The sequence below is a fragment of the Lemur catta genome, chromosome 7 (genome assembly GCF_020740605.2).
Source record: "Lemur catta isolate mLemCat1 chromosome 7, mLemCat1.pri, whole genome shotgun sequence".
NCBI lineage: Eukaryota > Metazoa > Chordata > Mammalia > Primates > Lemuridae > Lemur > Lemur catta.
In genome coordinates, this window is record NC_059134.1 from 69,496,478 (window position 1) to 69,524,340 (window position 27,863).

The 27,863-nt window shown below is 33.8% G+C and overlaps 1 protein-coding gene across 2 annotated transcripts in view; it reads left to right on the forward strand.

Moving 5' to 3' along the window:
* The window catches only part of PDE3B (phosphodiesterase 3B), a 123,687-nt gene that overhangs the window by 45,755 nt on the left and 50,069 nt on the right, over positions 1 to 27,863 (forward strand). For both annotated transcript variants that reach the window (XM_045557586.1, XM_045557587.1), the window contains exon 2: positions 16,814 to 16,864. In XM_045557586.1, the coding sequence (XP_045413542.1) occupies positions 16,814 to 16,864 (51 nt within the window). The remainder of the gene's footprint in view (positions 1 to 16,813; positions 16,865 to 27,863) is intronic.

Below are 27,863 nucleotides of genomic sequence, written 5' to 3' on the forward strand. Positions count from 1 at the left end.
TCTTTGGTAGAACTACATTACAAAAAGCTATACTCACGTATTATTATGTTTTGAATTTTGTCAATAAAAACTTAATGAAAATATATTTGTCTCTTATTATGCTACATAGTAACCTTGATTTTGCCTCTTGGCCTGTAAAACCTAAAACATTTACTATCTGGCCCTTTATCCAAAAAGTTTGCCAACCCAGAGCTAAAAAATTACTCATGCTTTTAAGTGAGCCTATGCCTATCAAACACAGTGAAAATAGTCACTGTTGGTTGGGTTTCAACTATTAGTGGAGAAAAAATAATTCTGCATCATTCCTAGAACAAAATTTAGATGACTATTTCCTCCAGCTTAATCCAAGTTCCTTATTTTACTTAAGCATCCAGGGTTTAATGGAAGCTAGTCATTGGTAGAACTGAAAATAGAACTAAGATGTTTTGATTTTCTGTCTAGTGTCCTTTATTTATATGCATGTGTTTATGCTGGGTGCTAAAGAGTGATAAAAAAGAAGTATGAGAAACAGTGTCTGTATCATCAAGGGTCCCAGCAAGAAACAAATGACACACTCAGATGGACTAATTGAGGATCATATAATGAAGGAGTATTTATAAAACTGTGAAAAGGGTTATGGGAAATAACCCTTTTTTTACCACCTGAGGCCTGAAAGAGACAAGGAGGTAACTGCAGAAGAGGGCCCCCTGCAAGAACTGTAGCTTTTAGTGGAGTAATCCAGCTACTGTCAACCTGCATTGTCAAGAAGCTGATACTCCCACCTAATGTTCCTCGACCTCATTCTTCTCCTGCTCTTTCATCTCCTGCTGGTGTCTCCCATAGTCCCAACCCCACCAAATGCCACATCGCAAATAACCTTTGGATATAGTCTGAAAAGGTTAGCTTCCTAGGGAAAACTGCCGTTTGGAGGGTGGATCTGAAGGGACAAATGGAGAATAATCAGCATACCAAAAGACTAGGATAGTTTATTTTTTAATTTTTTTCTTGTCTTCACAATCAAATTTAATGGGGTTCTTATTTAATTCTTTGAAGTACGTACTTTATTCACATGGTTCAAAAGGCAAAAAGTGGATTGACAAATCTCCTTCCCACTGCCCAGTTCCCACCTCATCCCACAGTGGTAACCACCATTCTCAATGTGTTTGTATGCTTTATGAGCATCTTTTTTTAACTTGATGTATCATAGTTATACATATTTTTGGGGTACATGTGATATTTTGATATATGTATACAATGTGTAATGATCAAATCAGGGTAATTGGGATATACATCACCCCAAACATTTATCTTTTTTTGTGTTGGGAACATTACTTCTAGCTATTTTGAAATATACAATAAATTATTTTTAACTGTAACTTCCCTGCTGTACTGTCAAATACTAGAACTGGTTCCTTCTAGGATAGTTTAGTTTTTAATAGTTTCATGGTCAAGAATTAGCACAATTTATCACTGTGCTAGACTCTCTAATCTCAGCAAAATACTAGATTGTTGTACATTTGCCTCCTAATAAATGAGCAGCCATTAATTTAGAAAAAAAGACTATTGAGTTAAAAATAGAAGTATCTTAAAAATCTACTAGTACATTGATTATTGAAAGACCTTAATATAACTGTTTTCCTTTTTTATGCTATTTGGTAATTTTTTATTTGTGTGACACTACCAGAAAGTTCAGTATTTGGGAAAGTAAGTTATTCCACACTGAACAGTAGTTAGTAGTAGCTCTTGTTTTAGATAGGATCTCTAGAAATTACTTGAAGCCTGATTTTGATTTGTCAGTTTCCTTAGCTGATCCATGTTACATTATAATAACAGTCAATTCAGTGTTAAATAATTCCCAGATTTTTACTATTTTATACATGGAAAATTAGTGTTTAGTGGTCCTCTACTTTGTAAAGTTTTTCTTACAACATAGCGTTAAATTTATCTGTATGTTTAAAATTTATTGAAAAAAAGTCGTTTTGCCTACACAAAGCGTAAAACTTTTAGTACATTTGTTTTATAAGTTTAGGATACCATGATGATCTCTGAGGAATCTAATTTTTTCTTTTTATGGGCAAGAGGTTCCCAGTTTTCATTTTTAAATCAAGTTGCTATGGGGCTAGTATCTTTGTTTGCTTAATTTTAAGCACAGTTACCATGACAAAATTTATTTACTCAGCTAATGCTTAACAGTGTTAAATAGATACTGCTGGCAACTTAAATAATTTCTATCTGACCAATAAAAATGCAAAATAAAAAATGGTAAGTTTTCATTTTAAATGTAAAAAGATTAATTTGTTAATACAAATTGATTTTTAAGTTTTTTTTTTGGTTAATTTAAATCTACTTTGATACTTTTATGTTAATTTTCTTTAATATCTATATACTTAAATTTAATATTCAGTTCTAAAATAAAGTCAGGTAAGGGCCTAACAAATCTATCTCTGTTAAATATTTAAAATTTTATCCATGAAGTTATTAATTTCACACAAGTGATAAAACATTCTTAAACATACCTGTGCTACTTTTCTATATAGTCCTTTTTGTATGAAATGCCTTTTATTGCTTTGGGGATGTAGCCATTTAGCAGAATCAGTGAGTTCTTTTTTTACAGTCCTGAATCTTTACAATATTGGCAATGTGCTTGTTCAAATTGAATAACTTAATTTCTGATTGTTACTTTCTTAGTAAACTTGAATCTGCTGCTTTCAAAAACATTATTGTATTTCCATTGTGGCCTGTTTTTATTTCTTCTATTTTAAGAGGTCAAATATTAACTGGGATTAAGAAATAGGAAGTATAGAATAGAAACCAAGGAAAATAGGAAGGTCCCAGTAAGATGAAGAAAGTGGTAAGCAGATTTTTGTTGCTAGATCCCATCCCCACAGTTGGTTTGAGGGGATAATCAGATATGAGTTTGGTTGGAAAGATGAACTGATAGAAGTATAAATTTATATTTTCTTCGTAAAAGGCTTTTTCTCATTTAAGATCAATTAGCTCTTTTGTTTCACTTGAATGTTTGCCTACATGCAGATTTTTTAGTTGAGTGAGTTTAGGCACAGAGCTAAGAAAGGCAAGGAAAATCAACACTCTGGTCCTGGTTTTCTTTATCTATAAAATGAGAAGATTGGAATTGTTGACTTCTAAATTCCCTTTGGCTCAAATATACTCTGATATGTGTAATAGGGGAATAACATGATATAAATGGCTTTGAAGATTGGTTTTATTTTATGAAGTGGATAGAACTGTAAGAGAGGAAAATTGATTGGAGGATGTTGAAAGTGATACAAAATGTGAAAAATATGGTGGTGAGAAAAAATCAGAAATATCTAGATCGAATTAGATTGAAATGGGGAAAGAGAAATTTTAAAAATTAGTCATTTATTCATTCAACAAGTTTCTTAATCCATTTAAGTTTCATTATATATAAAATCAGAATAATAATACTGATCTAACAGAATAAATATGAAGGTTGAATGTAGTAATATATATAAAGCTCCCAACAGAGTGCCTGGCATAGTAAAACACACAAGTTTTCATTCTCTTTTTGTTGCTTATGGTTTGCCAGAGTTGGGAGTGCCTCCCTTCTTTGTGTTAGCTCTTAGTTTAATTGCAATGAGATAGAAATTTGAGCATACTCAAAGACAGAGTCTGATGTAAAGGTTATTACTCACCATTTATTCTCTGTCAAATGCATGACCGAAACACATTTAGATACTACCTATAATGCTTTTAACCTTGTGTCCAAAAATGGGAAACTTGAACAGATTGGTCTTGGGCCCATAACTGGCACTGATAATTCTAATGATCAAAGGTCAGGTAGGGTGGGCATACTGCAAAGGAGTATCAACCGGGAGCTGAGCCCTTGTAGAGAATTTCTAAGCTTTTCCCAGAAGAGAATTCTAGCCCTCTTTAGTATTGCTATTTGGGCATAAATTACAGATTGATGATGAAATATAATCTCTGTCCATGGTGAAATACCATTAGTATTCTCCATTGTGTTATTTGGGAAATCAAAGGTCAGTGTTTGTCTAAACACATTAGAGAAACACGGATATCAAAAGAGCCAAGGAGCAGAATTTCTAAACAAAGGGACTTCCAGCAGAGAATGTGAATGTGCTATTTTTAATTTTTCCTCAATACAGATATGTAACTATTTAACCAGTAAATCTAGTGTCTCTGGTTGGCTCATCATTCTTAATCTTAAACTATTAAGATTATATATAATAACATATGATATAATAATATAATATAATCTGTCTGTCCCCAGATAAATTATAAAGGAAATCAGAGAAGAAATATATGTCTTATTTGCTTTGTCAGTCAGAAGGTATGCCCACCTAGGACCAACTAGTTTCTCTGTTTTACTTGAATGTCATTGTTTTTTGTGGATCTTTTAACTTGTGGGCTGTATAGAGCTGACTAGGGGAAAAAAGCCACCCAGCCTCCTCTGTGTTATAACTCAGTGGAAGGTATTGTAGTATACTGTTTGAGAGCCTGGGCGGTGGCATCTGACAACCTGAGTTGTATTATGTATAGATGAAGGTATCTCTAGATTTGGTCATAAAACTACCAATTTAGGCTAATCTCAAATCTCTTCAAAAGGACCTTGCCTTGTGATCTTGTTTTAAGGTTATCTTTCCAGACCTGGAGCCAAGTTTGTAAAATATTGCTGTTATTAAAGTGGGGAGCATTTTTTTTCCTTTTGGTTTTGTCCATGCTTAAAATTCTAAAATATTTCTTAGGATATTTCTCATTTAATACTGAATTGCTTAATTGTTTTAGTAAGGTCTTTTAAATATAAGCTGTTAAAAATCTAATGTCTTACTTGTTAAAATTATGCTGAAAATTTTATTATAACTTAAAAAGAAAACATTTTATTTATTCAGGTAAGAGGAAAGTGGAAATTATATTCTTTAAATGCTTACAATCCCAATTTATTTAGTTATTTTTGACACTCCTTCCCCCAAATATATATATCTTAGTGGAATGTAGAAGCTGTGTCAGGGATGGAGATAAAAGTTTGCTCATCCACAGGTTAGAGAAACCAGTTGAGGCAAAACAATATATCCAGAAAGACACAGGAAATCTAGAAGAGAAGTAGATAGGTAAGAACTTGAAAACACCTATAGAGAATAAGAGATTAAGAATACTGGTAAAATATAGATTATTCCATATTATACTTAGAAAATGGTTCTCTGTGTTTAAATTCCCTTAGCCCATCAATTAGACCATGGTATGTAGGCTGTTTTATAAATTCATATTTGTTATGAAAATTTTAAGCTTAAAAATAGTGAGGTGTTTTACTGAATTTCAGGACATTGAAAAAAAAAATACAACAGTCTCCTAAGAGCCAACGAAAAAATTTTAAAATGCTGTTACTTCATCAATAGGGTATAGATATTTAAGTAATTGATAACTTGAACAGACCAAAGTTCTATGTTTTTCAAACAATGTATAACTTCAGTACTTCTTTATTTTGCTCATTCAACCTATGTTTATCTCCTGTCCTTTTAAATGTCTTTCTGTTTGGTTTTCTTGACAGGGAAAAAAACCTTATGTATGCATTTCAAGTGCTATTTTATAAAATCTGAGTTATCAGTACAGCTTTAAGAAAATCACACCGGATAATAGTGTTATGTTGTTACTTCCTTTTGAATTCATTAAGAAAAAGGAAGAAGGGAATGAGTCCTTATTGAACTTGCCTGGGATGTTCAAGGAACAGTAAATAACCAGTGTAGCGGGAGAGGCTTGAAGAGGGCCTGATAGGCCGTTGTTAAAACCTTAGGCTTTTGCTCAGGTTAAGATAGGAAGTCATTGGAAAGTGTTGAGCAGAGAAGTGACATGATGTGATTTAAGCTTTAGGAGGATCACTTTGACTGCTTTATTGAGAATAGGTTATTCTTAAGCAAAAGAGGAAGCAAGGAATTTTTAGGAGGCTATGGTAATAATCCAGGCAAGAGATCATGGTAGCCTAAGCTAGAGTGGGAGCAATGGAGATAGAAGTATTCATATTGTTTGCATATTTTGAAAGTAGAGATAACAAGATTTACCAATGTGGGGTGTGAATAAGAGGAAAGTTATGTTTTTAGCAAAGTAACAATGGGGTTGGCATTAACTGAGATGGGGGAAGACTGTGGGTAGAATGTGTTTGGAGGGAGGGTCAGTTCAGTTTTGGACATGTTGAGTTTGAGATGTCTATTAGACAGCCAAGTGGAGATGTTAAGTAATTAGATATATAATTCTTCTGCCTGGAGAGAAGATATGTATAGTTGTAAGTCATTAGCTTATTGAAGGTATTTAGAGCCACAAGGCTAGGTGACATAGAAAAGAGAAGAGGTCCAAGGCCCTAGCTCTGGGACACAACATTAAAAAATCAAAATATGCTGACCAAGACCCAGAGAGAAGACTGAGAAGCAGTGACTGGAATTGGAAAGAAATCTGGAAAGTGTAATATTCTGGAAGCCAAGTGAGAAGAGTGATTTCAGGGAGGAAAGAGTGTTAAATTGTGTCAAATGATGATAGATCAAAAAATATAAAGAGTGAGACTTGACTATTGGGTTTAAAAACATTATATTTGATGAGAAAGAGCCAAAAGCCTGATTAGAGTCAGTTTAAGAGAGAATGAGAGAAGAAGAGTTGGAAATAACCAATAAAGACAACTCTTTTGGGGAATTTTGCTATAAAGATGAGCAGAGAAATGGGATAGTAGCTAGGTTAGGAGTATGATCATAAGGTGTATGTGTGTAAGATGTGAGAAATTGCAGAATCTTTATAATCTCATTGGAATGATTTAGTAGAGAGAGAAAAAACAATGTAGGAGAGAAAGATTTGCAGGTGACAGATCCTTAAGTAGGGAAAAGGTGATTGGATCTACTGCGTTTATGGAAAGGATAGCTGTAGACTGGAGCTCATACAGTTCATCGGTAGTAACAAAATGAAATACAGGGTATATGTTACAGGTATTGGAGGGTAATTAGATGGTTTTACAAGTAAAACAAAAGTTTAGGTAGATACTTTCCATTTTTGTAAATAAAGGTCTTATAAAATGCATACATTATTAACCTTTTGGCATAGCAGAAGGGGATGAAATTGGAGGGATATAAACCTTAATTCAGATTTTAGCTCTGCCATTTACTAGCTGACATATGGCAGAACTTAGTTATAATATCCATGTATTTATTTAGGGGCTCTGTAAGAAATAAAGTTCACTCAAAGGCAATGCAAATAGGCCAGGCGTGGTGGCTCACGCCTGTAATCCTAGCACTTTGGGAGGCCGAGGTGGGCGAATTGTTTGAGCTCAAGAGTTCGAGACCAGCCTGAGCAAGAGCAAGACCCCGTCCCTACTAAAAATAGAAAGAAATTATATGGACAGCTAAAAATATATATAGAAAAATTAGCTGGGCATGGTGGCACATGCTTGTAGTCCCAGCTACTTGGGAGGCTGAGGCAGAAGGATTGCTTAAGCCCAGGAGTTTGAGGTTGCTGTGAACTAGGCTGACACCACGGCACTCTAGCCTGGGCAACAGAGTGAGACTCTGTCTCAAAAAAAAAAAAAAAAGGCAGTTCAAATAAAAATATTTTAATGAAGAATCTACTTTGAGAGAATGGTTAGGGTTAAGAGAATGGGCAAGAGACTCTACATCAAGAGACTAGAAACTGTGGAAAGCTGTTACCTCACCTGAGGTTGAAGGAACAAGAGTGGAAATGGTGTTTTCAGAGTTTAGTGATTGCAGAAGCTGTGAAGGAAGTCCACCTGGTAAGAGCGGTAGTTATGGAGGAACACAACCTTTGCCAGAGACAATGGTACATATTGTGGGGGGTGGGGAGGGCAGCAGAGAAGAAATAACCTTGATCTCTCTCTGCTCCCAAACTCCAGTTTTCTGCTGTTGGTTTCCTAAGCAGTAACCAGCAGCAAGGCTGCTCAGGTGTTGCAAAATACAAGGTTTACCCTCCCCATGGTCCAGAGAAGGGGAGAGTATGGATCTGGGAGGCAAATGCAGAGTAATCAGTGTAATCACTGAGCCTCAACTTCTCCAGATGGAAAATGGGGCTACTTGCATAGTTGCTATGATTTTGCATGTGCTGCCAAACACTTGCCACAGTAGTAGCACATAGCAATATTTAGTAAATTATAAATATAAGATGGTATAGCATAATGGTTAATAATCCTTAAAGTTTTCAATTTAGGCAGATCTAGATTTAAATTCTGTCCCTGCTACTTGTCGTGTGACTTTGGGAAGTTTCTGTTTTTTTTCTGTAAAATGGGGAAGTAAGGCTTACCACAGAGAATTCTAGTTAAGATTAAAGAAGGCAGTATGTACTAAGTGCCTACCATAGTCCTGGTACATAATAGCATGAGATCTGAGTCACCATAGCCATCATCATATTATTGGATTATAAAGAACAGTAAATGAGATTAGCTTCCAAGTAATACTAGTCCCTGTCCCCCACCCATCCACCTTTTTTTCTGCTTCTCAATTTTTCCAAATGAGGTTCCTTCTTTGTCACATAGAGGTCAAGGTTAGTATCATTGCAGTTTAAACTATTTAGAACTATTTAAACTACAGCTATAGTTAGTTTAACTGTTTGGCTATCCATTTATTTTGGTTTTGATTTATGTTTTATAAACACAATCAAAGAGTTAAGTGGTATTCTTCATTGGGCCTAAAACTAAGTTAGAAGGTATAGAAAAAGTTGGAAATACTGAAATTCAATAGTTTCATTAGATGCTCAAGTAAAATGTCATTAGGAAATTCAAGAAATAGGTAATTACAGGATGTTGTAACGGTTAATTCAAAGCTTTACCATAATAAGTATTCTTTTAAATTTCACATAAATATAACCATTCTGTAAGTTTGATTTGAGGACACATGTATGTTTTTCTTTTTTGGCTACATAGAGAACAATGAAATAAAACCTCATTGACGTAATTGAACCTGATAACATCTCCTGGTTGTACTGCTGATGTTTCATTGTGGTTTTGGCGGTTTTGTAGAGCTTTGTAAAGCATGTTAGATTTATAAACATGTTCAAACAGAAATTTTTTATCAGGATTCAACTTCTACCACAAAGAAAAGATGAATATAAATAAACGTACAGTCTTGTGTGCATTTTATCAAATCAACTAAAAAAATTTATTAGCATATACCTCACATATTACTTAGAGAAATTACTGTTCTTAAATTACTTTTGAACAAATAACTATAGTATGTGAAAAGATATAATATTTTCTGATAGTGTATTATATTTGAGCTTAGAAGGAAACAGATAAACATCATAATGGAAGCTCCTCAAAACAGGTAAACATCATAATGGAAACTCTTTAATATTTCAAACTCTCATTAAATAATGTCCTATAGTTTGATAGAATCATATTTTGAAAACATACCGCAGTCGCTATAACTTCTTTTTTTATTGCAATTCAAAATTTAGTTTTATTTGTTTATTTTTATGTTTAAATTATTTACAGGATCTACTTTGGTATTGGTGTTGAAATTTAGATGCCTAAAATTTTGCTGACTTGGAAATGATATATATACAGAGCATTTACTATCTACTTGGAAGTAAGATTTTAAAAGATCTGCATAGTATTATATAGGAGGAATGAATGCTTGGACCAATATTTCTTAAAACTGTTAACAGAAATTTGGCCCTTGTCCCCAAAGCTGCATCATAAGAATGAGGACAAGTGGTTTGAGGAGAAGGAAAGGGAAGTTTAATTAATTTGCCAGCAAATGAGGAGAATGGCTGACTTGACATCTTAAGGTACCATCATCCTATCTATAAGCAAAAATACAGAGCTTTTAAAAGGACTTTTCAGCTTGGGGCAATTGATGTTTAACAATAGTTGGTGGTGATGATGGACCCATAGGCACTGAAGAGACTCTCAAGCCTTCTGCCCAGACAATTCCACTGAGCCATCTCAAGGACATTCACCTGAGCCTTGATTACTGGCCTCAGGCAGTAAGCAGATTTTAATTCCCAAAAAGATTGGGGGAGGTGTTAAAGAGACAATTCGTAAAACCTTTTACCCCTTTTTAGGCTTTTCCCTCTGTTACAAAACTTTTATTATAATATGTATGTACCACCACTGTGCATTCATTATGCATGGTAGCCACCCACAATTTTAGATAAATGTATAGAAACAATTCATCATAATTTTTAAAAACCAAAAAAACACAGTATTTTTTATATCAGTATATATTGTTTGTAATATTAAAGGTATCTTTATTCAGCTCAATGATGAGTAAATGTAATAAATTGAATGTCATAGCTTCATTCTATATCCAATAATATTTTTTTCTCTTCTCTATTTCTCTTAAATTTGAAAAATATAACCAAAATTATAACTGTGAGGAAAGGCAGCAAATATTTGTTGGGTGTTGGTTCTGAATACTCAGATTAAGCATATAATCTGGAATTAAGAGATTGCTCACTGAAGACTACTTTTAGGGCTGTGTCAGTTGCTAAGTTGTTGTGCGTTATTGTACTTAACAGTTTGAGAAGTAGAAGTTCTTTGCATTTTACATTTAAAAATACTTATAATTGTTCTTTATATATTATATTTGTTTTTAATATTTTTATATTTGCTCTACTTTTCCACAACACTATACTCTGTGGCCAAAAATTGAGTGCATTTATATTTATACTATTTCTTTAACATTGCATCATGCTCATGTGTTTTAACCACCTGCTCTTTTCTGTGAATAAAGCAGGATATATATTTGCAGTCAGTGTAATACTCTCATTGCTTACCAAAGCTTTTCCTTGCTGTACAGACAACTGATTCTCTCTCAAAACTGATTTACACACACATTTCCAAGTCTGTATCATAGTTTACAAAGTGACTCCATTAAATTGGAAAAAGCATCATCTTTTGTAGTATGATGGTTTCAGTGATAAAACATAAAAAGTTGTCTGCTATCCTTCCTCATGTGCGTTGCACATATACCAAGAGCTGATTTGGACTCTGCAAATGAGTGCACTTATCCAGCAGTAAAATAAAATATCTGCTGTGTGCAAGTGTAACCAGCAATTACTCTCTTATATTGTGTGCCTTTTCTATTCTGTGATGTCCCAAGTTGTCATACGGTAAATACATTTTGGAAATTGTTTGATCTGTCCTCTCTTTCAGTATGATGCTTATCATATGTGTGGCTAGTATTATAAATTTCTCAGCAATAGTTTATCTTTTAAAAAGGCTTTTGCTATGAGGACACAGAATCTGAATGGTATCTCTGTAGTTTTTGTTTCTTTTCTTTTAAGAACAAAATCTTTAGTTTCATGTGTGAAATCATTTTGGTATTCTTTTTAAAAAGATTCTATTCGTTTACCAAAGAGGTTCTTATGTTTTGTTTGAAAAGTTTCCATGGCTTCCTGTCATTATTTGATAAAGTTTCAAAGTAGTCAACATGCAGAAGAATGTGGGGTAAATGAATTGCCACTTCAAAAAAAAAAAAAAAACACCAGATTTTAGAAAGGTGCTGTTGTATGTCCTTGTAACATTTTTTTTAATGCCTTTCTGTGGTATTATCACTCTCACAGATTTATATTCTGTTTGCATTAGAGTCCTGGTCTTGATGTAGGCTTAACATTTATTATGAGTTATTTATGTTGCTATTTTTTATAAATACCTTAGGTTTTAGAAAACCAAATTTGAGCCATTTTTTTTTGATTGGGGAATATAATGCGGCACAATGAAAAAATTCAAATTTAACAGATATAAATAATGACATGAAAATACTTTAGCTAAGATGATTTGTACTCTTATGGAATAATGCAGGCCTTAAGGCACCTACCAAGCTTTTAAGAATGTAATGGTTATTAAGTTGATAATGATGAGATTTCTGTGGAAATCAAAATTAATCTTACATTTCATAATTATGAAAAATATGCAAGCTAAATTGTTTCCATTTTTCTCTCTAAATATTTCAAACCACTGAGGAACAACTAGTGATTCACAGATCATAATTTGAAAAATAATGGCTAATACTCATTACTGTTTCCCAGTTTAAATTTTTATCTAATATTATAAATGTATATATATTTTGTGTGTGTATATATATATAACCTAGTATTACAGAGACATTTAGCAATATTTTCATTAAGGATTTTCTCATTTGCATATTTCTTACTTTATCCTGTGTCATTAGTTATCCCACTCTCCTGGATCATTCCTATCAAGTACAAACCTGATATAGAAGCTACCATGTTAAAAAAAATAGTATTATCCCTACATTCTTTTCTAACTGTTATTTCATTTCATTCTGGCCTTTATAGCACAATTTTTCAAAAGAGTTTTCTCTAGTCACTGTCTCTACTTCTTTACCTTCCTAAATTCATCTTAACTTTCTGTTAAAACTGGATAAATATTTATAAATATGAACAGAGTATAGAGACTAAAGAAACAAACACCATCTACCGACCATTATCATTAACTTTGAACATTACCATTAATGTTCCCTGTATGCTACTCCTGGAACCACTTCACTTCTTTTCTCCTTCAGAGATAATCACCATCCTGACTTCCTTTATAGTTTCTCATATATTTATATTACTAAAAAGTATATCTCAGCCGGGCGCTTTGGCTCACACCTGTAATGCTAGCACTCTGGGAGGCCAAGGTGGGAGGATTGCTTGAGCTCAGGAGTTCGAGACCAGCCTGAGCAAGAGCAAGACCCCATCTCTACTAAAAATAGAAAAAAAATTAGCCAGTCAACTAAACATAGAAACAAAAAATTAGCTGGGCATGGTGGCTCATGCCTGTAGTCCCAGCCACTGGGGAGGCTGAGGCAGGAGGATCGCTTGAGCCTGGGAGTTTGAGGTTGCTGTGAGCTAGGTTGATGCCACGGCACTCACTCTAGCCCAGGCAACAAAGAGAGACTCTGTCTCAAAAAAAAAAAAAAGTATATCTTGATATATATTTCCTTATACATGAATGAAATTATACTATATGTATCCCTCTGTGACTTGATTTTCTTCAACATTATGTTTCTGGGGTTCATCTATATAGTATGTAGTGGTACTTCATTTTCACTGCTGAATTCTATTGTGTGAATATATAAAAAATTTTCCATTTTATTGTTGATGGATATTTGGGTTGTATCTAGTTTTTTTGCTACCCCCAAACTGCACAGCTATATGCATCCTTGTTCTTGTGTCTTGGTGTGAACCTGTAGTAAAGGATCAAGCTTTCGGGGTTTTTCCCCAATCTCTTGTGGATTGATGCTTTTGTAAAATACACTAAAAATGTTTCACCGATGTCAAATTGCTATAAAAATTTCTAAATCTTTACTCTTAATTTTTATATTTATCTTGTTATGGGCCATACTTTGAATAACACTGCTCTAAGATGTATACCTAGCTGTGGAATTCCTGGGTCATTCATCTTCTACTATTTATGCAGAAATTTTTTTTCTCAAAATTACTAATATTCTAGTTATTCAAATTATACAAAGGGCAGTCTGCCAGCTCTTTGTGGCTTTCACTGGATCTGCTTTTAATTCCTAATATGAAGGGGATTTCAGACTAAGACCTGCTGTTTTTGGTAATGTAATTTTGATCCTAGAGAAAAGTGGTTGTGAATAATGGTGAGCTGCTGCTGAAGAGTTGATTCAAAGCCAACCCAGCAAGTACAAGTTACAGAAAACAATGATAGTGGTATAAAGGACCAGGAGGAGTGAATTTATTGAAGGAGATGGTCTGCAATTCAAAATGCTACAGTAGAGAGATCTGAAAATAGTAAGCACAGAGAAAAAAGCATTCCTATACCTAGTAAGGTTTTTAAAGACTTATAAGGGTACAGTTAAAATAGGGTGTGTACATTCACTTTCATGTTTAGCAGCAGCTTCTGAGTAGGTGGCCTTAGAATTGTCTAAATGCATTAGGGAACTTTCTCAGAATGTAAGCTAAGATGGGATTGCTCTTATAAGCAAGCAGCAGGACACTTTATATCAGTGATTCTCAACCTTATTTTCATTATAACTCTACCCGGGAACCTTTTTAGACATTTTCCTCCTAATCATCCCTCCCCCTTCATGAAATTTTAATATCACAGATGTACAGTGTATCTGTTTATATACTGTAGCTTTTGGAGGGCCCCAGCTATTTAAATTTAATTTTTTTTCTTTTTCTTTTTTTTTTGCCTGCAAGAACTAATTATCATCTGATTGGGAGTGATAGCACCCCTATTGAGAGTACATGATATGAATACAAATATGGCCCTAGCAGTAGAATGCAAATATTTAAAAAGGTAATATTTTATTTGATTATGTGGGTCAATGAAGTGGGGAGAAAGGAAGAGTACTCAGTTTTAAGAAACCATCCTAATTAAAGTATGCTTGAGTTAGTAAAAAATCAGCTTATACTTAGAGCAATGAATTAGGGAAATGAGGTATATAGGCATCTGTCTCTGTTTGATGGTATCCTTATGGATGAAATACAGAAGTATGGATCACATTAATACACTTAGGCAAGTTTGCAGAATCAGTATGCAAATTAGTGAATTGGTGTCTGTCTCATAGGTGATTTTCAATCACATATCATATGGCTCTGTTATCACTCCTGTCTAGACATTTATTAGCAAACTTCAGAAAACATCAGATTTACAGATGTCATGATGATGGGAGGAATGGTGAATAGGCTGGTTGACACCCTTAATCTCCAAAGAAACTGACAGGCTAAAATAAGGACAGAACTAAAGTATTGCACTTGGGTCTAAAAAGCCAATTGTCTAAAAAGAATAGCATGGAGAAAATGGATCATAGCAATATCAAGTATAAAAGAAACTTTGGGATTTTAGGTTATTTAATCTTAATGAGCATTTTTAGGAAGTTATTAACATGTTAAGCTGCATTAATTAGTGTCTAGAATCTATTTTGTATGCTGGTTGAATCACAACTTGAAATAATTATATCAGGACCACATTTAGGGCCATATAAAGTACTGTATAAATTTAATAAGTCTATTATGTATATGATATACTTTACATGTAGCTATACTAGAGCCATTTTGTGGGCACTGGTCCATGAATTTTCTAAGTGGTTGTGTAATGGTATGTCTGGATTTTGTTTGGGAAGGAATAGATTTCACTGGCAAGAAAAAGATTACCTTCTGCAAAGGTGTTGACAAGGAGATAATGATAATGACAATTGACAATTTTTTGAGTGATTAGAAATGTGAGTGTATTAATCTAAAATAGGTGTCAGCAAACTATAACTCACTGACCAAATCCTGCCAGCAACCTGTTTTGTTTTTTATTTGTTTTAATGTATTGTTTTTATTTGTAAGATTTATTATTGTTCTTTTTTTTTAGTTTAGCATATTACGGGGGTACAAATGTTTAGGTTACGTATATTGCCCTTGCCCCATCTGAGTCAGAGCTTCAAGTGTATCCATCCCCCAGATGGTGCACACTGCACCCATTACCTGTATATATACCCATCCCCACCTCCCCCCTCCTATCTGCCCAACACCCAGTGTATGTTATTACTATATGTGCACTTAAGTGTTGATCAGTTAGTACCAATTTGATGGTGAGTACATGTGGTGCTTGTTTTTCCATTCTTGGGATACTTCACTTAGTAGAATGGGTTCCAGCTCTATCAAGGATAATACAAGAGGTGCAATATCACCATTGTTTTTTGTGGAGCATGCTGTTTTTGTGTGACCTTTAAGCTGAGAATGTTTTTGCATTTAACAAAAACAAAAAGCAAAGCATTTGCCATAGATACCTTATGTCTCTGTGTAGCTTGCAAAGCCTAAAATACTCTGTTCCTTTACAGAAAAAGATTGTTAACTTTTATAAAATACTGGACCAGCGATAGAATAAATAACACTTTAAGATCTTTTGCCACCAGAAGACTTAAGACCAGCACAAAATCTGGTCTTAAGACTTAAGAAACAGCACAAATAGTTCAGCATGTAGAGATTATATGATTATATTACAAATTACCTGTATATTTAATACAAATTAGCTTATATTCAGGACGAGCGTTTACAACTATGTAGAAAAGAGCAGTTCTTATCGATTAAGTAAAAAGTGGAGACCTATTGATTAACTCAGTAAACTTCAAAGAAATTTAAAAGTAGTGATAGGTGGCAGTTAAAGTTTGCTAAATGAAAGTTAATTTTTAAAGGATTACTAGAGAGGAAAAAAAAAAGTTAATTTTATCTCCTTGAGCATAGTGACTACTATTAATATATTGGATAGGGAAGCAGCCAAAAAACCTGCTAGGAACAAGGGCAGGCAAAAACTAGTCTGGGACTAAGAAGTTAGCGTTGATAGCCTATAAAGGAGACAAACAGGAAAACAATCACTAATTATCTGCATATTTAAAGGGATACGTGCTGCTTTTTATAAATTTATTCCTTTATACTTAATCTAACCCAAGGACAACATGCTTTTTAGTGATTCTGAAAGAAGTGTCTTATTGGTAAGGAAAGCACCACCAGTTGACACTGGTTTTAAGATGATGATGAGCCTTTAGAAATGGTAGGGAGGGGGAGAGTATCTGATGATACATATTTTTTCTTGTATTTTTAGGGATTTGATGTGATTTGGGATTTATATGTTCCTTTTTATGGTAATAAATACTTGAAGGTCAATATAGCTTGTTTTAGTGACTGTATTCTGGTAATTCTTTATTCTTTTGATTTCTCAATTACAGATGGTATTAATTAATGAAATATTCTGTCTAGAGATTATTTTTATTCTTGCCATACCAATCTTCTTTCAAAATCTATTTTAGGTAATTATAATTAATGATGCTACATTTTATCTTTACATATATATTTATTTCTGGTTTGTAACTGAGTGAATTTTTTTTTCCAGATGATTCTTTGGGATTGGGACTTAAAGCAGTGGTATAAGCCTCATTATCAGGTAAATATAAGTGATATCATTAATAACGAATATCTTTAATGAAACCTTTGACATTTAAAGTTACATTTACAAGATTTCTGTGCCATAAGATTTTCTTGAACTGAACTAAGTTAACTTGTACTTTTGTTGAGATAGATTAAAAAAATAAATAAATTTAATTGTAAGGGAAAAAGAAAAGATGAGAAATCAAACTTACATAAATCATTACTTTTATAATGTTAATAATATAATTTGTGCTCAGAATAAACTAATATTTCTATATTAAGGATGAGATTTTTTTCTTTTCTGATGTAGACCACTGATCCTACCGAGGCGAAAAGGTAGATTGAAGGCCATACATGAGACAAAGGAAAGCAATTGGCAAGATATTTTATTAGGGAAGTTAAAGCACCCAACTTTCATTTTTTGTTAAACTTTTTATTGAATTATAACATACATACAGAAAAGTATGCAACTCAGTGAATTTTTACAAGCTAAATATGCCATGTAACTAGTACCGATATGAAGAAACAGAATATTACCAGAATTTCAGAAGGCTCCTTTATACCCCATTTCACTCATTACCTATATCCCCAGAGATAATCCCTATCCTGACTTCTAGTGATTAGTTTTGCTTATTTTTGAACACTGTATATATAAATGAAATAATATGTATTTTTTTCAGATTAATTTTTTCGACTAAATATGTTTATATCAGATAAAATGGAAATAGAAGTATAGGAGAAAAAAGAAAAATCACTCATAAACATTAAGCAATAACTATGTTAACTGGGTTAACTTTTGGGGTATATCTGTATTGATCTTTTCCCATTACAAATGTGTATTTGTATATTCTAGTCTATAAAAATTGTGTTATTATGTGTCACATGCTGTTTTGAAACTTAATGTTTTGTCACAATAATGGATAAACACTAATAAATATTAAATCATTTATATTATAAAATTGTTAGCCCTGATTATTATATTTATTTAGCTAGTTGCTCAACACCAATTTTTGAAATGACTGCCCCTTTGAATAGCTGATTGTTATTTTTAAACTGTGACTGGAATAGACATAGCAGCCCAGAAGAATAAAATATTCTTTGGATGTTAGTGAGTAAAATAATATAATTATTGCAGGTAGATGAAATCAAGGAGAAGGCCACATCTGACCTAAAAGGAGGTGGTTCCTTGGCCCACATAGTGGGCTTTATCATCAATCATACTCACCAAGATCCTCTCAGCTTCCAATTAAAAGTGTCTAAATTACTGGTAAAATCTAAAGATAAATAGCAGTAAGCTAAGAGCATAGACTCGTAGTCAGACAGACTGGTGTAAGATATTAGTCACCTCTGTCCTTTGTTCTTTCTTTTCCCTCTTCCCCTTTCTAATAACCCTTTCTTAAAAATTGAAAGGTAACATTCACATATAAAAGTGCACAACTCATAGATGTACAACCTGATGAATTTTCTCAAATTGAATACACACCTGTGACCATGATTCAGATAAAGAGTTCAGCACCCCCAAAGCCCCTTTATCCTCTGCTTCTAGACATCAACTTCTATCAAGCATTATCTCAATGCTGATTTTTGCCATTACAACATAGTTTTTCTTGTCTGAATTTGATGTAAATTGGATCAATCATATGTATTTTGTTTTCCTTTCTTTCAAACTTTTATCTGTGAAATTAATATTATTGTGTATAGCAGTGATCTGCTCATTTCATTCTACTTAGTATTCCATTGAATGACTATAACACTATATTCATTCTACAGTAGATGGACTTTTTTCATTTTCAGTTTCTTGGCTATTGCAAGTAATGCTGCTAGAACAATCTTGATGCCTTTTGTTGGGTTGCTAGTGTATGCATGCATATGTTTACTTCAAGTAGGTATCACCAGATGATTTTCCAAAGAGCTTAGATTAATTTTTATCCAACCATCAGCAGTGTATGAGAGTTCCAGTTGTTCCACATCTTTGCCAGCACTTGATATTGTCTCTTTTAAGTCATTTTAGTAGCTGTGTAACATTGTTTTGTGGTTTGAGTAGTCATGTGCTGCGTAACAATGTTTTGGTCAATAATAGACTATATATATGACACTGGTCCCCACAAAATTATAATGGAGCAAATACAGAAATATATATGGCACTTGATATTAGCATTGCATATCAAGGAGGGGAAATGATTGATATTCAGTAATGGTGATGGGACATTTGGTTTTCTATATGAAAAAATATAAATAAAAATATATATTTGTGTAAACATACTTTATGAAGTTCACACAGTGATGAGCTTGCCCTAATGAGGCATTTCTCAGAATGTATCCCCATCAATGCATGACTGTATTTGCTTTTCACTGATGAGATGATTCATCAAGTTGAGGACTTTTTTATCTGTTAACTGGCTACCCAGATATCCTCTGATCAGGTACTTTTGTCCAGTTTTTTATCTTTTACTTAGCAGTACGTAGTTCTTTGTGTATTCTTGACATGAATATATGTATTCATATACATAAATATTATATATGTATTATATATCTAATATAGTGAGAAAAACATTCTCCAAATGGGTGGCTTATTATAGTATCTTTTGAGGAAAATACTCCATATTTTAATGTAGTGCCAATTTATCAGTCATATCCTTTGATTAATGATTTTTTGTATCTCATTTAAGAACTTTGTCTACCTCCAAGGTCATGAAGATTTTCTTCCATGTTAGCCCCTAGAAGTTTTATTGTTTTACTTTACATTTTTAGGTCTGTAATGCATCTGGAATTGATTTTTTTACAGAGTGTGATATATAACACAAGGCACATTTTTTTTCCGTATTGATATCCAACTGACCCAGTTCCAATTTTGAAAAAAATAAACATTCTTTCTTCTTTTTTCTATATTGTCACCTTTGTCATAAATCAAGTGACTACATGTATATGGATTTGTTTCAGGACTTTCTGTTCTGGTCCATGGGTTAGTTTGTCTGTCCTTAAACAATGATACCATGTTCACTACTTTAATTACTGTGACTTTATGATAAGTCTTGATATTTGATAGTATAATAAATTCTCCAGCTTTGTTCTTCAACGTTATCTTGACAATTCATGGTCTGTGTTTTAACATAAAATTTAGAATCAGTTTGACAATTTCCATGTGCAAAAAAATCCTGCTAGGATTTAGATTGAGATTTTACTGACTTTGTAGATCAGTATAGGGAGAATTTACATCTTTATGATACAGAAAACTTCAATCTATAAAAATGGTATATCTCTTCACTTATTTTAGTCATATTTAATTTATCTCAATATTTTCAGTGTGGACGTCTTGCACACATATTTTGTTAAATTTATTCTTATGTATTTAATTTTGAATATTGCAAAGATTGTAAAGGTATCAATTTTTTAAAATTTTATGTTTTTAATAGTTTATACTGATTCATGGAAATTCAGTTGATTTTTATATAGTCATCCTTGTATACAAGGACCTTGCTGAATTTACTTATTAATTCTTTTTTTTTTTTTTTTTTTTTTTGAGACAGAGTCTCGCTCTGTTGCCCGGGCTAGAGTGCCATGGCATCAGCCTCACTCACAGCAACCTCAAACTCCTGGGCTCAAGCAGTCCTCCTGCCTCAACCTCCCAAGTAGCTGGGACTATAAGCATTCGCCACCATGCCTGGCTAATTTTTTCTATATATATTTTTAGTTGTCCATTTAATTTCTTTCTACTTTTAATAGAGACAGGGTCTCACTCTTGCTCAGGCTGGTCTTGAACTCCTGAGTTCAAACAATCCACCCGCCTCGGCCTCCCAGAGTGCTAGGATTACAGGCGTGAGCCACTGTGCCCAGCCAACTTATTAATTCTAATAGTTTCTTTGAAGATTCATTGAGTTGTTCAGTATACAATAATGTTATCTCTGAGTAAAGACAGATTGATTTTTTTCCCCAATCCTATGCTTTTCATTTCGTTTTCTCATGTATAATAGCATTTGGACCTCCAATGCAGTATTGAATAGAAGTGGTACAAGTGGGCAGCCTTGTTGTGTTCATGAATTCAGGGAGAAAATGTTCCACATATCACCACTAATGTTTTCTGTAGATACCCTTTGTCAGATTAAGGAATTTTCATTCTAATCCTAGTTTACTAAAGACTTTTTTCTCTTTTAAGTCATGAATGGGTGTAAAATTTTATCAGATGATTTTTCTGCATCTATTGAGATGATCCCTGAATTTTTTCCATTTATTCTATTAATGTGGTGTTTATTTGTTAAACATCTTTGCATCCATAGCATAAAGTGAATTTGATAAAGATGTACTGTCTTTTTAAAAGTATATGTCACTAGATTCTATTTGTTAACATTTTGTTTAGGAGTTTTGAATCTGTGTTTATGAGAGAGTGTTGGCCTGTAATTCTTATTTTTCATAATGTTCTTGGCATATTTTGGTTTCATGACTACCAAAAACTTTGATACCAAAATAAAACAAGGTAGGATATTAACCTCTCTTTTTATTATCTAGAAAAGTATGTGTGAGATTGAAGATTGGTATTATTTCCTCTTTTAATGCTTAGAAGAATGCTCTGGTGAAGCTATCTCACCTTGGAGTATTTTTTGTGGACAAGTTTTAAATTACAGATTCAATTTCTTTCTCTTCTTATACCAGTTGGGTTAGTTGTGTTTTTCTAGCAACTCTTTTTTTTTTTTTCCAGTTCCTCCTAGCATTGTGAGACTGCTGAAAGCTCTGTTTTACTTTCAAAGTATTTAATAGAAATCTTTTTGAGGATTTCTACTTGTTTTCTCCTTCTTTTGGCTATTGTTTATAAACTGGCAAATGCCTTGAGAGTAAAAGCAACTCTGAATTTAAACTTGATTCTTTGTTCTCATCGCTCTGGGAACTTGCTTGGCCCTCCCTACCTTCATAGCCCTGAACTCCAATTTTGGTCTCCCAGCCCCTTGAGACTACAGATTTGTACTCTGTTTCCTAGCCTCTTAACCACTTCTCCCCTGAACCAGTTATTAATCAGCAGCAAATTCTTTGAGGAAAAAGAGTAGCATAGAACATTGTGTTCATTTCAGTCTTTTCTCTTAACTCTAGGCTTTTGTCCTTTTAAGCCTTGGCTGCTTGGTTTTGTTCTGATGCCCTGAAATGTATGTTATTTGTATTTTATTTCAGCTTTTCTTTTTTTTTTTTTTTTTTTGAGACAGAGTCTCACTTTGTTGCCCAGGCTAGAGTGAGTGCCGTGGCGTCAGCCTAGCTCACAGCAACCTCACATTCCTGGGCTTAAGCGATCCTACTGCCTCAGCCTCCCAAGTAGCTGGGACTACAGGCATGTGCCACCATGCCCGGCTAATTTTTTTTTGCTATATATATTTTTAGTTGGCCAGATAATTTCTTTCTATTTTTAGTAGAGACGGGGGGTCTCACTCAGGCTGGTCTCGAACTCCTGACCAGGCTGGTCTCGAACTCCTGACCTCGAGCGATCCACCCGCCTCGGCCTCCCAGAGTGCTAGGATTACAGGCGTGAGCCACCGCGCCCGGCCAATTTCAGCTTTTCTAGTTGTTCTAAGCAGAAGAGTTGGTCTGATATATACTGTTCCCTTTTAGCTGGAAAATTAGGCAAGCCTCTTAAGTGCCTCTGAACCTATTTCCTCATCTATAAATTTGGGAGTAATATCAGTTCCCTCAGAGGGCTGATTAAGATAAAATAACATGTACCTGGTACATAGCAACACTCAATAAAAATGTGAGCTAATATTATATAAGTTTCAATAATAATAAATACTAAGCATCTTCTGTATAAGACAGGAATCAGCCAATGTTTTTCTTTTTTTTTCATAATATTAAGGGGGTACAAATATTTTTGTTACATGGCTTGAGTCAGGGCTATAAATGTGCCCATCACTGGAATAGTGTTCATTATACCTGTTAGGTGGGGTCTTGCCCCGCCCCTCATGCCCCCGCCAAATATTTTGGCCAGAAAGTAGATATTTTAGCATTTGCAGGCAACATATGGCTGCCTGCCACTGCTGCTCCTCCTTCTCCTCCTCCTCCTCTCCTCTCCCCTCTTCTCCCTCCTCCTTCTCCTCTTCTTCCGTAGCCATTTAAAATGTAAAATCCATTCATAGCTTTCGGTGCAAAATCAAGATTTTGCCAAATATAAGCCAATGGGAAATAGGAATTTAAGTTCAACTTTTAAAATTATAGCAAATAATTTGAATATTCAATTTCATCTGACGTAAGTCAGATCATTTCACTCTCTTCCTCACTACTCTCCTGTCTTACTCAGAATAAAAGCTAAAGTCCTTGTCATGGACTTAAAAGAACTTACACAATATGGTTCCTTTCTTTACTCCCTTTTACGTCTTCTGCTATATCTTCTGCTGCTTCCTCCTTCATTTACTCTGTTCCAACTGCACTGGCCTCCTTGTTATTCCACAAGCAAGCCAGACAGGCTTCTGCCTCTGGGTCTTTGCACTTGCTAGTCTCTCTGCCAGGACTGGCTATTTCCCACACCACTGTCAGGTCTTAACATAAATGTTTCCTTCTTATGATGCATACCCCAACTACCCTCTTTAAAATTGCATTGCCTTCCATCACTTCCTTTTCCCTTTGCTTGCTTTATTTTTTCGTTTTAGCCTGCCCAAAATCTGTATGACCCCTTTACTGCCCATATTACTTACAGTCTGGTGTTCTCAAAAATTGGATCCCTTTATGGCTCTCCAACCTTATTTTTCTATTGCTTTTTTATATAGCCTGTGCTTTAACAATTTCATGTTCCCTGTATATCATTATTGAAAATTTTTTGTTTTATCACTTTTGTACCTTTATTTATGCTTTCTCTATCTGTGCAATGAGCTTCCCCAATACATTTTTGTTTAGTTTTATTGTAAAAAATTATTTCCCACTAATATTTATAGCTATAATCCTACCAAAATTTTAGGGCCCAGCTCAAATGCTACTCCTTTCATAAAATTGCTGTTACCATCTAAATTAAAGTTATCTATATCTCTTTTGAACTATTATGCCATTTTAGCTGTATTTTTATCTCTTCACTTTTCATTAATAATAATAGTACTGTTTTTTGCACTTGTATATCCTATATATTATTTTACGTGCTCTGCATGTGTTATTAGATTTAATTCTCTCTGCTCTTTGCTAAATATAATTATTAACTCTGGAAATAATGCATGAGGCAACCAAAGGAGAACTGTGAAAGATGGAAAGAGGAAGGCGGACTGGCTAGGGACCGCTAAAGGAATAACACAGTGACAGAATGTCTTATCATCCCTACCCAATAGCAGAAGGCATCCCAGGCCCCCACTCCCAACGTAACAAAAGAAGGTGATGGAGGTAGGCTCATTTCTTCCTCCAGATTCAAGAGTCCTACTGACAACACTAAGTGTCTTGTGGCTCCAGTAGGGGGAATTGATTGGGAGCTCCACTGACAATAAGTGGCCAGGGGAAGTATTCTCCTTCTCTGCTGGGCATGAGATTCCACTTCCCCACTAAAAGATACTAGGTGGCCAATGTGCCTGGCAAGGGGGATATTGCCGTAAATGCCTAGCCCAGAAAGTGTTCTTTGTTCCTGCAGCCTGGAGACTCCTTTCCCCCACCTACAGGTGCCAGGTGACACAACCTCAGAATCTCACTCTCCCCAATCCTGAGACACCAGCAGGGACTGTTGGGAACCCCAGTGGCATCAGAAAAATCAAGCAAACCAAAGTAATTGTGAATGCTCTGAAAATTAAATTGTCATTAGGACCACAGCCAACAGAATTAGGACAGGACCTGCATACTAAACCTAAATAGGGAGACTGCCTCCTAATATAAAAGATTTAAATAGGACCCAGAGTCTTCTAATGTTATAGCCAAAATATTGAGGATAAAATTAAAAATCACCCATCATACCAAGAACCAGGAAAATCACAAGTTGGAAGGAGAAAAAACAATCAATGCCAGCCAAGATCAATCAGATTTGGAATTATCTGGCAAGGATTTTTAGAGAAATCATTGTAAAAATGCTTTAACAAGTAATTACAAAGTCTCTTAGAAAAAACAACAAAAGAATTTTCAGCAAAGAAATAGAAGTTATAAAAAAGAAACATGGAAATTATAGAATTGAAAAATACAATAACAAAAATTTAAAACTTCCCCAATGGGCTGAAAAATAGAGTGGAGATGACAGAGTATAGAATCTGTGAGCTTGAGGATAGGTTAGTAGACTTTATCCAATTTTAACAACATATGGAAAATAGAAATAAAATGAACAGAGCCTTAGGGGCATGTAGGACAGTAACAAAAGATTCAGCATTCGTGTCATCAGTGTTTGAGAAAGGGAAAGAGAGTGGGATTGAAAAAGTATTTGAAGAAATAATGGCTAAAAACTTCCCAAATTTAGCCAAAGACATAATCCTACAGATTCAAGAAGCTTGGTGAACCCCAAATGGATCAATCCCAAAAGATCTACTCTAAGATGTGTCATAATTAAACTTTTGAAAGTTAAAGACAAAGAAAATATCTTGAAAGCAGCCAGAGAGAAATAACACGTTACCTATAGGGGGACACTAATTTGAATGACACCAAATTTCTCATTTAAAACCATGGAGATTAGAAGGAAGTGGCAGAACATTTTTTAAGTGCTGGAAGAAAGGGGCTGCAAATTCTTTATCTGGCGAAACTGTCCTTTAAGAATGAAGGGGCAAGATGTTCTGAGATGAAGGAAAACAAAAATAATTTGTCACCAAGAGACCTACCCTGAAAGAATGGCTGAAAGAAGTTCTTTAAACAGAAAGGGAATGATAAAAGGAGGAATCCGGGAGCACCAGCAAGAAAGAAAGAACAATGAAACAGGAAGAAATATGGGTAAAAGCAATAGACTTTTGAATCAATGAGATGAGACTCATTCTTCTCATAAGTTTAACAATCATATTTGATGACTATAACAAAAATTGTAATACCATCTGATACTCAAGACAATGCTTTAAAAGTAGGCAAGATGGCAGAGCCGGGCCCAGTCTCTCCCTGCAACTGCAAGACCCTGTTGCAGGGGTTTCTGCCCCCCAACCAAAAGAAAAAGTAGGCAAGGTAAAGAGACCTAACAGGAAGTAGGTTTCTAAGCTTCACTTAATGTGGTAAAGTGTTGATATCAGTAAACTGTGATAAGTTGCATGTATACATTATATTACCAAGAGTAACCACTAAGAAAACTATATAAAGTAATACTCAAAAACTCTATAAATCAATCGAGATAGAACCTTAAAAATGTTCTAGTAACCCCAGAAAAGAAAGAAAAAACTAACATAGAAATAAGAAACAGAAGACAAATAATAAAATGGCAAACTTAAGGCCTAGCATCGATATTTACCATATAAGGATACAATATGAAAAAAGGAGAAATTGACCATGAAAAAAGATTTATCTGTGACAAATTATTTTTGTATTTAAGGCATACGTGTTGTCATAGGAGGTATTTATCAGTAGATTCTAATTACATTGTAACTGTTAAAGTGAAAATCACACTGTACTGTCTTGGTAATTTTGTGATTTGTTCTTTCCTAATTTAAATAGTTTTTAGATAGTATTGAGGAAAGTTTACTTTCAAACAAAAATTATTTGTATACATGTTCCCTTTGAATTTTGTTGTGGTTAAAAGACTGTAAAGAGACAAAGTTCACAGAAAAAGAAGTATAAATTTTTGAAGTATGACAGGGAACATTCAGAATCACAGTAATCAGAGAATTCAGGGTGAAGCAGCAATGAGATGATTTTTTTTTTTTTGCCTATCAGATAGGTAGGTATTAATTAAATTCATAGTATCCAGTTGTAATGAGGTGTGGAAAAATAGGTGCTATTATATACAATTAGTGGAAGTATAGATTTGATCAACATATTCTAGGGTAGTTTTAGAGTAATGATCAAATTTTAACATGTTCATTTGCTTTAGTATAGCAATTCAAATTATGGGAAGCTATCTGTAAGAAGTATGCTTATTTGTTCACAGTAAGATATATAGAGAGGTGTTTATTTTAATTTATTTATAATAGATAAAGACTAGGAATAGTTGGGCTATGCCCTGGTAATGAGGAATGTTTTAAAATCAAAATTAATACAAATTAACACTTCACAAGAAAAAAAAGAATTCCACAAAGAGCAGACATTATTTAGCTAACTTGGCTTAACTCTCATAACATTTCTCAATTCCAAAATGTATTGAGGATACTTAATAAACAGTTTTGTGGTGAACTCATTAAATAATTTGAGTAATTATGAATTTCAGACAAACCCAAATGTAAGTTCAAGGTACAATGAAACAAACAAAAATAACATTTAATTTACTGTTATGATTATTAGTCCATTTATTTCTATGGGTAATCAAGCTGAACATAATACATGTATTTTCAAAAAGCAAAAGTCATATCATATGCTTATATCAATGACATATTTCTTCTAAATTAAAAATATATGTTTCCCTACCAATTTTTTAGGGCCTAGCCTGGTGCTTCCTTGTCCATGAAGTTTTTGTTAACTATTCATCTCTAAGTTATCGCTGTCTCTTTTGAACTCTGATACCATTTTTTCCACATTTTTATCTCATTTTTCTTCATATTAATAGTCATAATACTGTTTATTGCACGTTAAATACAGGCACTATAAATTGTTTCATGTGCTTTACATGTATTATGAGATTCAATTCTCATATCAGCTCTTAATGAGGAAGATGTTATTAACCTCATTTTACATTGAAGACACTAAAATGTTCAGATGTTAAGTAACTTGCTCAAGGTCAGACAGTTAAGGTTAAACAGATTTCAGATGTCTTTGCAAGAAAGCCTTGTCACTAGGCTAGACTGCCTCTTAAGTGAGTAAGGTAAATGAAAGAAATGCTGTATGTGTTTAAAAGAAATGCTGACATAAAGGAAAAGAAATCATCAATAAATTAATGAAATGTTCAAATTACAGACTTGAAAGTAAATACAGATTTAGTTTTATACTAGTTATAAAGTCAGTAATGAATACCATTAAATATAATG